The sequence below is a fragment of the Vicugna pacos genome, chromosome 29 (genome assembly GCF_048564905.1).
Source record: "Vicugna pacos chromosome 29, VicPac4, whole genome shotgun sequence".
Taxonomy (NCBI): Eukaryota; Metazoa; Chordata; class Mammalia; order Artiodactyla; family Camelidae; genus Vicugna; species Vicugna pacos.
Window position 1 is genome coordinate 24,454,961 of NC_133015.1, and position 12,539 is coordinate 24,467,499.

Sequence of the window (12,539 nt, forward strand, 5' to 3'; positions counted from 1 at the left end):
TAAGCCTGCCCGTGGTTGCCTTGCTGCTCTCAGTCCTCTGCGTGTCCGGCTGGCGTCACAGTTGCAGGTGATACGTCTTCTGTGGTGTCTTCTCGGTCCCCAGAGCAGGGCAGGCGCCGGGACGCTTCTCACGGCCTGGTGGAGGGTGCCTTGCAGGCTTCCCTGACCACGTGCGACGTGGGGGGGGTCTTCAGGGAAGGAGTGAAGCGAAGCTGGTGGGGAGGAGGGCTCTGCGGGTGGGCCGGCGGGGCCGGCGAGGGGCCTGCTGGGGCCGGGCTGGGGCCAGGGGGCCGCGGGGTGTGGGCCGGGGGCAGCGGGGGTAGTTATGATGTCAGCGTTAGGTTGCAGATACGGGTCTCCTTGAGATAAGTTTGGGGGTGGTTGTAATTTAGGTCTCAAGTGGCTTTATTATTTCAGTGGATTTTAATTTGAAGTGTAAAGAGGCACCGTGACGTTTTGCTTGGATTTATTTTTGTCTTGTCGTGCCCTGCCTTTCTGGGGGGGAGCCCAGGAGCCTTTTATATTTGGTGAGAGATCCTGAAGTGAACAAAATTAGTGATTTTTTTCTGTCAAGAGCACACATTTTAACACTATTTCTGGCTTAGTTTTTAAAAGTAGTTTTTACAAGATCCTGAAGTTTGCAGATTTTGCTGAGTTGGTGAGGTATTTCAGAAATAAATTACTTAGAACATGAAAAATCGGTATGTTAAGATGAGATTTTAATTTCTAAATGTGTATCATTCGGACTCAGAATATTGAGTCAAATAGGCCGTCCGCCCCTTTGTTTTCCCTGTCTTGAGATTGGTCCTCCCTGGACAAACATCTCTGTGCTGCAGTGCGAGCTCCGTGCTGCGGTGGGGACCAGGCGCCGGTGGGCCTCGGAGGGCAGCGGGAGGCGCGCACGCTGCGGGCTGCTGCTGGCATTCTGTGTTGTTTCGTCTTAGACTCGGCCTCGTAGGAGTAACATCTACGCTGTGCCTCAGACGATTTGACACTTGTAGGGTGATTGGCTGTGGCTGTAACATGTCCAGCAGTTGGGGGATACTTCTCTGGTCACTAGTGGAAGCAGAGATTTCAAAGTCAGGACTGGCCGTTAGAATGGGGCTCCTGGGTCTGAGACACGGGCTCTCAGAGCCCGGTTCTGTCTCCTTCCTGTGCGCTCTGCCTCTGCCTCGCTCCATTGTGGTCTGGCACTCCTGCTTTGCAAGTCCTGCTCCAGGGAGACTCTGCAGGGCGCCCCGGCCCCTGCTGGCCTGGCTTCCGCTGGACTCTGGCTTGCTGTCTCTCTCGCAGTGGGCAGGCCCTTCTTCCACAACCTTTGATCAGGGTTAAATTACAGACCTCTTGTTTAAGGAACGAAACAGCATTGTTCTGGATTTCATTTTCTGCTTTGCTTAAATGTCTTGTGACAGCACTATGTCTGGAAGTCTCCTTTTCTCTATCATAAGCGTTTTCTCCTTCATAAAAAGGGCCACATTTTCATAATCCTAATAGAAAATAAACTTTCAAAAGCCCAAATTAGTTGTAAATGAAGTGTGTTAAGCATACAGTTTGTTCTTTGACTTCACAGTGACGTCTAGGAGCCTTTTTTGGTAGTCTGAGCATTATACTTGGGTTACAGGGACTCATGCCTGGCACCTAGTAAGTGATAGTTACTGAATAAAACAAAGTAAAAAGTGCCTTTCAGAAATTCATTATCACTTTTCTCTCTCCTATCCAGCTTCTGATTTTCTACCTTGAATTTTCTTTGGTCATTTCTCTATAACATGTGAGGTTTTGTAACTTGCTAGCACTGCTGTGGATAACCTCAATTTTAAGTTCCATGTAATATCTTCCCATCAACAGTCACCTGCTTTGAAAGCTTTGCCATGGAATACAGTGTAGATGATTCAGCTTAACACAGTTGTCTAACTGGAAAAATCAGCTCAGAAAGTAAATCCTGAGACTTGGGGATTTGCACTAGCTTCACTTATGAACTATCTGGATGACTGTAATGGTGTTTAGAATATTTCCTATCATCCCCATGCCCTTTATTTGTTGATGATTCTCCACTAAGTAGGATTCGGAAAAAAATTATAAAATTTGCCTAGCTCCCTTTTGTAAGCTGATTGATTAGGATAAAGTTAAAAACAAAACTAAGTAATAAGTCATTTATTTCGTAATAGAAACTGCGTGGTAGCGGTGTCGCTGTTGAAACAGGAACAGCCTCTTCAAGTGATGTAAGTACTTTCTTTCTTAATTCACTGGCCTCCTGACGTCCTGAATAGAAGTTATTTTGAGTTGTAGACATTTACCATTTTGAGGATGTTTATTGGTTTCCCAATGTAAACCCATGGATTTGGTGTCCCCGCCATTGGTTACTGGCTCTGTGGAAGCTGTACGTGAACATGTCTGGTCTGGGTGGTCACTCTGCTGCTGGTGGACATGGGGTTTGTTCTCCCTGCTGCTCCCCTCAGGCGGGTGTATCTCAGACCTGAGGATCAGAGCAAGGGTCTGGCCTCAGAGGCACAACTGGAGGGAAAAATCAGACTTCAGCTGGGACTAGCATCAGAGGTGATGCCGAGTGAAGAGAAGGAGGCCTTTGATGGTCCACCTCTTCCCTTAGCGCCCTTCAGACCTGAGCACACCCCCTCTCTCTTCTGGAAGGCTCCTGCTTTTTCAGAAGGCTGTTGCCTTGGAAAGCAGACTGTGCTAAGTTGAGATTAGCCCTTTCTCTGACACTTGTGTCTCAGTGGGGGAGTCTGAATTGGCAGCTGAGATTTACTGAGCTCTTCTGTGTGCCTGGCGCTGTTTCACTCCTTTTGCATTTATGTGGCCTTGAGCATGCACACTCCCTCCCTGTCGTAGGACTTACCACAGGCCATATTTTAGGGATGAACAGTGAGGCCAGTGGGAAGGCCCACTGGCTTGCCCGAGGTCATCCAACTCGAGTGGCAAGACACCCAAAGAAACAAATGGCTTGCTGAGAGAGTTCAGAGGCACCGGACTAGACTCGGAGCTGCAGGCATCCCCACGGTGCATAGCCTGCATAGACTTTAAAGGAATACTGATATTTTATCTTGAAATTCCTTTAGGTTCTCAGAGAGCATGGGAAAGCAGTTTGCTAAGCTGCAGTGCATGCTGCTGCCACTTGATGGCAGTGTAACGCAGACAGAAAAGGCTTGATGCTGTACTGTGTGAAAAAGCGTGCTGCAGCGGTCTTGGCTTTCAGAACAGCCAGAGGCATAATCTCAGGTTCCCAGTCGGTCATTACAAACGTTTTTATTTAAATGACATCGTGTAAATGAAATTTTCCTAAAACGCACTGTGTGATTTTTACTGAAATATAAAAATACTAAACGACGTCGAAGTCCAGGTACTTGCCTTAAGGGCTCTGCTCAGGTCTCTGTTAGCCCTGGAGTGTGAACTATCCGTCTTCCTTTCTCCGGAGGAAGTCACGCAGCCTTGGAAGCTGGCTGTTGTGCTCATGCCCTGATGGAGAGGAGTCCTGTGGCCTCTGCGAGACTTTGGATTCTTTCTCCTCTGTCGTCTCCACTCTTGCCTGTGTTGCCGGGCTAGGTGATCCTTGTCGCTGGCTCTTGTAGGCCTGGCCTGGCGCTGGTTGCTGCTGGGTGAGGGTGGCCTCCCTGGCAGTGAGTAACGTGGCTGGGCTGCCAGGTTCTCCGTGTTGTTTATTTTCTTTTGCCGTTTAATGTTCTGGAGCGGTTCTTCCCAGTGGGATGTTCCGTGATGACGGCCCTATCCCTTACATTTGCCTCATCCACCGTGGCAGCCACGAGCCCCATGGGGCTGTGAGCACTTGGGAAGGTGGCAAGAGCAGGTGGGCAGGTAACCTGTCAGTTTGATGGAGGCTTTTTGGTTGGTTTGTTTACAGCTTTATCAAAATACATTTCTTATACCACACAATCCTTCCATTTGCAACTCAGTAGGTTTTTAGCATATTTACACAGGCTAATTTTATAGCATTTTCAGCACCTCGGAAAGAAACCCTGTCCACGTTAACAGTCACTCCTGTTCCTCATCCCCTCGCTAACCTCGGGCAACCACTGATCCACGTTCTGTCTCTGGATTTGCCTCTTCCGGTCCTTTCCAGTAATCGAGTCTCATAATACGAGCTCATTTCACTTAGCGTAAAGTTTTCAGGATTTATCCATGTTTTAGCACGTATGGCAGCATTTTTGAACAAGAGGGAAAAAAAGTAGCTATTTTGGCTTTTGACCTATTCCTTAAATTGTTTTCCGTGGCAATTCTAATCTTGTTAATGTGAGGTTAAGTATTACTGCTTTGACTCTGTTTTTAATTTAAGACTATATTTTTTAATTGAGGTACAGTCAGTTACAATGTGTCAATCTCTGGTGCACAGCACAATGTCCCAGTCATACATATACATGTATAAATTTGTTTTGCTATTCTTTTTCATCAAAGATTATTATAAGATACTGAGTATCTTGTAATTGAATACCCTGTGCTCTAGAGAAGAAACTTTTTTTAAAGTCTGTTTTTATATATAGTGGCTAACATTTGCAAAATTTAAGACTTTTCAGTTTTTCAAAAGAGATGGAGTACTTTAATGATTTAGTTCTTTACTGTTTTTTTTTTTGAAATGGAGGTGCTGAGGATTGCGCCCAGGACCTCGTGCATGCTGCGCGTGAGCGCTCCCTGTGCGCTCGGGGCCTCACACATGCTGCACATGCGTGCTCCCTGTGCGCTGCACTGCTGCGTGCCCCGCACTGTGTGTTGATAAGTGCATGGAAAGTGCTGCCCAGATAGCTGGGGTGAGGGGGCCGCGTCAGGGATGCATACAGTGCAGGCCTGTTATTTGCCTGTAGTTTAGCTGGTGAGCTGTAAAGGGTGAGGACCCAAAGAAATTCACAGTCAATTCCATGTCTTCGCAGGTTTCTAGAGCATCGTTATGTACCTAAAGCAATTCTTGGGCGATTTTCATCGTTCAATTATCCTTTATCTTCTTACCACAAAATTAATGTCTTAAACTTTGGGGATCATTAAAATATATGCAAAGAATGAATATTAAGAAAAAGAGGAGATAAGAACCTACGAGTTTTGTTTTTCTGATTGGATATTTGGAAGGACTGCCTGGATGAATATTCTGGCAATGAGAAGGAAAATTAAATGGTAGAGAATTTCAGTACAGAGCATTTTCAAAGTATAGCTTCAAAGCAATAATAAGGTAGCCTGCTACTGTGCATTAGGTGTGTTCTTGAAACTTGTATACAGAGCAGTAATTTATACAGTAAATCACAGTTTCTTAAGTCTGCAATAATTTTTTCCTATAATGAAGAATCCCAGTAGTGATGTAATTAAATTACATGACTAAACAAATTAGATTGAAAGCGATACTTGAAGGAGATTTATAAACTTGTAAATTAATAGTGAAATTGCTTTTTTGGTTAAGACTGAAGTCTAACACTAAATTATCCTAAGTTAATTTAGGTCTTAATTTAATATAGGTATTTTATGAGTATTAACTAGAGGGTCTCTTTTAGTAAGCCAAGTTCAAGGGAATTCTTGCACTGTATGTGTTTTCGTTCTGATTTTATGAGGTAATAGTAATAATAATAACATACCTTACAATTGTTGTGTTTATGGAAACTGATCTGAGTGGCAGAGGTTTGTTCTTTTTTTTAATTTGGTAAGGCTGGTGTTGTTTTCCTTTACTGAAACAACAGTTTTGAAGAGTTTAAGTGATTTGCCAGAGATAATTTGTCAAACCTCTCTCCTCTTTGCCTCCTTTCCCTTTCTTTGGTCATTAAAAAAAAAATGTCATAGCTTTGCCGGGGAGGAAAAAATTACCCTGCCTTTTCTAGGTTCTTCTGGCTGGTCTAAGAATTAAATTGATGGGAGTCAGATTAACAGGAGAAAATCAAATTTAAATGTGTACGTTCGGGGCTGTGTAAGAGTATGAGGCCCCAGGGCAAATTAGATAATTGAGGCTTACATGGCCTCTGAGCGAAGGAGAAGGGGTGGGGTCGGCGACTTCAGCGGGGGCGGGGGGTGGGGGACAGCTGTTCACACGGAGATGGAAAAGCAAATGTTTGGTAAACAAGATGTTTGCTGGGCGGTGCAGGGACATGGGGCACAGAGAGGACTTGGTCTCCAGATCCTGTCTCCCACCTTTCCTCTTCCTCCTCTAGATCGTGAGCCTTTGCTGGTAGGACCGGGGTGTTTTGTTCACGCTTGTGTGCCCGGTGCAAGCACAGCGTCTGGCACGTAGTCATCACTCGATAAATGTTTGTTGAATGAATCCTGAGTTCAGAGCCTTTCTGGGGAACAGCTGAGAACGGGGGATGACGCAGGCCTCGTGCCCTGGGTTCAGTTCTGACGGTGCAGGTGGTCAGGGTGGCGCTGTCCAGCAGCGTCCTGGCGCCGCAGCGGCAGACGGCCTCCTCACCTGGGTGGTAACAGGCGCAGTGTGTTTGCAAGCAGAACGGAGCTCCTCCTGCGCCCCAGGTGACGTTACCAGCCCAGTAAGTGCTGATGAATTCAGGAACGCTTCTTCAAAGTTGAGAGCACCATGGTTTTGAAATCTTTGTATAGATGAAGTTGTTAAAAATGAAGTAGCTCTCTAAGTATAAGATTTATTAAATGAAAACAGAAAGTTACAAGTCAATGTTTAAAAAAGAAAAGACATGCATATAGTGTGTAGAACATTTCAGCATTGTTAAGAGTGGCTGATCTGAGGAGTGGTACTGAGGGCTGGAGGGAGTTGATTTTATGCTGTCTGTGCCAATAGGGTATTTATTGTAAATAATGTCTAGAGCATCTCATGTAAAATTCAGGTCAATAAAAACATGCACAAGTGTTAACAAGGCCACATGCTACTTGCAGGTCATACTTGTAGTTTATAACTGGTCCGAACACCCAGAAGCTGTGGTGTTGGCACCCTCGGGGCGTTCTTCGCAGAGGGGTTGGGGAGAGCGGGAAGAGGCCGCCGGGGGGGGGGGCCAGGCCTGGGGCGGCTTGGGAGGCGCTGGGCTGCTCTTCCGGGCGTGACTCTCTCTCGTGGCACTTGGTTTGGAAGGAGCAACATTTGAACACCTCGAACGCCACCTCCTCAGTTTGCTGGTTCTTGGCCTCGTCTTGTAAGGTAGACTGTTTGTCTGCCTTTCAGTTCTCGTTCACTTTGCCTTTGTTGGAAATCTTGTGAGATTTCAGTATTTTCTGTGAAGTACATTTCAGAAGTCATATGGCCTGCTAGCAGGGCAGGAAGTTGTAGCGAGAGAGGAACGTGTGCAGCAGGGGAAGCTCAGGCCCGGTGTCTGCCCTGCGCGCTGTGGAGGGTCGGGCGCTCCTGTGTCGCTGTCGCGGCAGCTGGCTTCGGGGGAAGGGGGCGTGCACCTGGGGACCTCTCTACTTTGTCCTTTTCTGCCAGCAAGATGCAGTTTGAAAAACAGGCAAACAAGAACGACTTCATCTGGACGAAATGCATCTTAAAACTTCAGGTTCTACTTTTTTTCTTTGAAAGCCAAATGGCAAAATAGAAAAAAATCCCATCAAGTGAAGCAAATATTCATTCTTCGTTTAACAAACAAACAGTGAAAACTGCTGTGATTTATCAGGGACTGTACCTGGTGCTGAGACTAAAAAAGGCTTCTCTTCTGCTCTCTGGTGTAATGGGGGTGACTGATCTCTCACACGGACACACACACGCACACACACACGCGCACACACACTCAGGGCGGGACTGGAGACTGCCGGGTGGCGCCACAGGGCTGGGAGTCCCGTCTGAGAAGCCGGACCACAGAGGCAGGCGCAGCCGCGGACGTTGTCGGGTGTGCTGTGCCAGGTCCCGCTGAGAGCCCTTCCCTGTGCTAGCGGTGAGATTAGCCCCACAGTGTGGGACCTGCCCCTGTTTTCCCTGTTCTATAGGCAGGAAGCTCATTCAGGGTCACCTAGCTTGGAAGTGGCCGAGTGTGGCAGGCTGCTTCCAGAGCCTTTGTTCGTAGCCATTACGCTGCGTTACTACCTTTCGCGTGTGGTGGAGGAGGTGACATTCGGTCTGAGACTTGCAGCTGGAGCGTCAGTTCAGCTGGAGAGAGCAGGGGGAAGGGCTTCCAGGAAGCAGCTGGAGAGAGGGGTCTGGTTCTCAGGTGAGAGAGGAGCTGTTGGAACTGGCAATTGAAGGTCACGGGTGACCTCAGCATTTGCCATGTTAGTGGGCGATAAGAAATTAGGTAAGAATTTGGTGATAGTTCTTTCAAGAAACCTTCATATATTGGGAGGAAGAAAGATGCAGAGATTGGCACAAGGTTTAGGGATAATGTTCAGACGGGAAGGACTGAGTACGTTAAGGTGCTGAGGAGAGGACACTGATGAGCAGGGACTGAAGATGCAGGAGAGGGGTCTGAGTGGTGGAGCGGCGTGTCGGGGGGGGGTGCAGACCTTGCTGGGGCTGCGGGTCCTGGCAGGAAGCAGCCTGCCTGCGGTGAGGGAGGGGTGAGTGGCCGCCAGCGTAGCTCTGTTTGAGGGGTGAGATGTTGGTGGCGGAGCCAGTCTCAGGATTTTCCTCCTGCTGCTGCGAGTAAGGGGGTAGGACAGGAGGACAGAGGGGAGGGTGTGAGGGCTCCGGGGGGGCCGAGAGGAGTGGTCACACAGCCTTGCACGACTGCGCAGCGTTCCCCAGCAGCGCGTGAGCTGTCTCTGTGCGGAATTAGATTTGGTGACTGGTTGGATTGATCAAAGGCTGATTATTTTCTTTTGAAAAAAATAATTGAATAATTTTATGTGTGAGACCAATAGGACAGTGTGAGCGAAAGCCAAGGGACTGATACAGTCGTTCCCCAGTATTGCCTTCACTGTATATTTTGAAAATAATTTCTGGAATGGTGTATGGACTGCCCCCTGCAGTGTAGGAGGAGAGAGCAGTTTTAGCACCAGCGTCTTGTATGTGCTCGACTGTAATGTGAATCCTGAAGCCATAACTAACAACGAAGAATTCATTTTTAGAATGCGTCGTGTGTTTCAGCATAGTATGGTGAATGGATACAGAGAAGAGGACCTACAGTGAACCGGGGGGTTTCTGTGTGAGAGGAGGTCAATAATAAATGGGAGAGGAAAGGGTGCCCTAGGTGGCCTTTTTACTCATTTCGTGTGGAAACCGAGCTAAGGCTCTCTCTCCAGACAGATAGATGGAATCCTTTCACAAAGGACTCCTTACCTGATGACTTAATTGGAAAAATACCTGTGTATTTTTTCCCATTATGGAGGATTGTTTTAGAGCTGAAATTTCACCTTTTGTGGTCATTAATTTCTGCTAATGTTTTGAGTTTTCAGGCAACTTATATTACTGGCTATGTGGTATTTTGGGCAACTGTGTTCACTACTTTGTAGGTAAAACCTAAGACAGCCTGTTTATGAGAACTTTTGATTTTTTTCCACCAAATATACTTATATCATTGTGTTTTTGTGTTTGCGTGCCTGGAATTTCTCTGAAGTGTTAAGTTTCAACAAACTTAGTTTAAATTAAAACATGAGACTTAAGGAGCATCAGGTGTGTGAGGTTTTGTGAATTTATCTAACATCCACCATCCTCTCCTTTCTTTTTTCTTTTTGTTAGCAAGTTCTTTAAGGCTAGCGTCCTCTTGTCCCCCCATTTCTTGTAGATGCAAGTACTTAGTGACCAGCCCGGGCCAGGTGTCTCTCCCAGCTTGGCTGACACTGAGGAGCCTGAAACTTCCTGGGGATGTTTATTCGTGTTTATTGTGAGCTTCGGATGTAACCTCAGTTTCTCTAAGATGGTGCTGTCAAACTGATAGTTTAAAAAATTCACAGTCTTTATCAAGTGTTTAGTTAGACTTTTTATATGCTGTATGTTCTTTTTTAAGTTCTTACTGATTCAGTTTCTATGGAATGTCTCGGCTCTAAGCTGAATGAATTACTTGACTTAACCCTAAGCCACCCTTTCCTGGTGCTTGCAGTGTCATCCTGCTTAAGGATGGAGAAACGGAGTATTGAAAAGGTTCAGAAACATGCTCAAGGTGGTTCAAATAAGGGCCTGTCTCAAAGTATACGCTTCTATCTTACTCTTTTTGTTGTTACTCTTTGATACTTGTATAATGTTGAAGAGCCGTATCTCTGTAGAGCGCCCCCTTCCAGGGGTAAGTGACACCTTGCCAGATAAGCTGCTCATCAAACCGCATCAAAGACCTAATGAGTTTGATCCTTGATTTCCCTAACACCAAGTGTCCAATGGGCTTGAACCTTGTAGGCTTGATTTGGCAGAAAAAGCTTCATTTCTAAGTGGTGGCGGGAAGAGCAAAAAGGAGGATTGACTTTTGAAAAAAGTATGAGAGACGTTTGGGTTCTGATGGTAAGAAACTCTCGGTGGGAAATTCCAGAGTTTGGCATCCGCGTGCCGCGTGCCTCTCGGTACGCCCGGTGTTAAGCCCCGTGCTTCTCCCGCGCAGAGCTCCCAGCACGTGCAGTGCGTGGCCGGCTGTCTGCAGCTGATGCTTCGGGTCAACGAGTACCGCTTTGCCTGGGTGGAAGCAGACGGGGTAAACTGGTGAGCGCCTTTTGACTTTTCATGTGGAAGAACGTTTAAAAGTGTCTCTCCTTGACGTTTTCAAAGAAACTAATACATTTAATTATTAAAAAGAAGGGTTTTCTTCTTTTTGTTTTTTTAAACTATCTTCCATGAGGTTTCTGCCCAGAGACTTAGGACCCACGGTTTTCACTGGGGGTGTGTCAGGTCGGCCCCCGCCTCGCACGCAGATCACTGCAGACTCCAGGAGGAAGGCAGGTGCTCAGCGTAAACACGAGCACATTGTTTGTGCAGACCGTCTAGGTGCAGTGAGCCACCCTGCCATTAAGGAGAAGTTTCGTTTCCATGTGGGGAACTGTTTACCAGTCGAGTTCCCAGCAGCCAGCCAAGGGCCAGCTTTGTAAGCAGGCCTCTCCAAGGAAAGCTGTCTCAGGACCATGATGTTAATAACTCTTTTCTGCACGGAAACCTGAAGGCAGACCACAAAGATGGTGTTTCCAGTCTTTACCTGCTTAAAAGTGATGCAGTATTTGGGGCAATGCGATAAGTATTGTAAATTCTTAATTAATAAATAATACTTACTTCACTATTATATCATCTTCCTAGATGAGTCCAGCAGTCTCCAATTTCCTCATCATTTTAGTCTTTAACATTTTCTAGCAGAATTGAGAAAAAGAATGAATAATGATAAATAGTATCTGGCATGATGAAACAGTGTAATTCTTCAAATTATAGTTAACAGAATCACCAAGATCTCATAATTTATCTTGGTTTGTAAATGGGTCCAATAGACCTGTATTGTAATTGGAAGATAAATTGAATTTTATTGTATTTAACAAAAAGTAGCTTTTCTTTTTGTTCTTTGGAAGACCTGTAAGAGCGTGAAAGTCATGAAATGGCAGTTTCTACAAATAGTGACAGTTACCCAAAATATAAACTCAGATGCAAGAATTCGGCCCAGTGGACCCGGATGGTAAACTGAGGGTAACCAGATGCTGCTGTTTTGATCCTTGGCACTGGCAGCCTGGAAGCCGGCGAGCAGTATTAACCATTCAGTCCAGCCGGAAGAGCAGGCGGAAACGCAGTCTGGAGTAGTCCATGTTCAGCCTGCACTTCTTGATACGCTAATAACCACTGCCGAGGTCAGCCGTGATCTAATTAAGAGGCTTGTAGGTTGAGAACAGGCATTAAGAAAGGTGTAATATGCTAACTTGCCGGTAGCTGAGCAGTTTAGGAAAGTCATTTAATTTTTTCATTTTTAAAGAAATCAAACATATACTTTGCTGTTTCTTTGTTTAGGATTGAAAGTTCCCTTTTTTTCCTTCTTTTTTTGCCTTTTTGGTACTCCTCAAATCACAAAGCAGGGATCACGGGAGGAGGGAAAAAACTGAAAGGAGAGAACTGGTGGTGTAAGACCCCAGGACATCGGGGTCTTAAGAAAGAGAGCAAGGACGTAATTGAGACTGTGTCCTTAGTGTGGAAAGAAGAGTCGCTACGCGTCTTCCGCGCTGTGCCGCCACCCTAAACGTCTCCTCGGTGTGTGCTCCTTTTCAGCATCATGGGAGTTTTGAGCAACAAGTGTGGCTTTCAGCTGCAGTATCAGATGATCTTTTCAGTGTGGCTCCTGGCGTTCAGCCCTCAGATGTGCGAACACCTGCGGCGCTACAACGTCATCCCTGTGCTGTCCGACATCCTCCAGGAGTCCGTCAAAGAGAAGGTGACCAGAATCATCCTGGCCGCGTTCCGCGTAAGTGTCCTGTGCAGCTGCTTACGGTGTGTGTGCGCGTGTGAGGCGTTGTTGCTGTGGAGCATTGGGGGCTTTCAGCAGGGGGGCGCAGCTGCGTGTTCCCCGTGTGGTGGTGAAACTGCGTCCTGGTGGACGTGGGGTCGGGTGTCCCTGGTCTGTGCTGGTGCGTCGGGGAGGGTGGACCGGAGGAGGCCGCTCAGAGGGGAGCCTGGGAGGTGCCAGTGTCACTGTTACCTCCTTGCTTGTGTTCCAAGAGGCTGTTACTGAGTTTTTTCTCCTGTGGGCCCTTGT

General features: G+C 46.7%; 1 protein-coding gene across 5 annotated transcripts in view; it reads left to right on the plus strand.

The window, feature by feature from the left end:
* Nucleotides 1-12,539, plus strand: part of ATP6V1H (ATPase H+ transporting V1 subunit H) — a 67,831-nt gene that overhangs the window by 28,114 nt on the left and 27,178 nt on the right. For 4 of the 5 annotated variants that reach the window (XM_072951977.1, XM_072951980.1, XM_072951975.1 and 1 more), the window contains exons 7-9: nt 2,166-2,219; nt 10,425-10,522; nt 12,056-12,248. In XM_072951977.1, coding sequence (XP_072808078.1) covers nt 2,166-2,219; nt 10,425-10,522; nt 12,056-12,248 — 345 coding nt within the window. The remainder of the gene's footprint in view (nt 1-2,165; nt 2,220-10,424; nt 10,523-12,055; nt 12,249-12,539) is intronic. The other variant, XM_072951979.1, reaches the window with a different exon arrangement.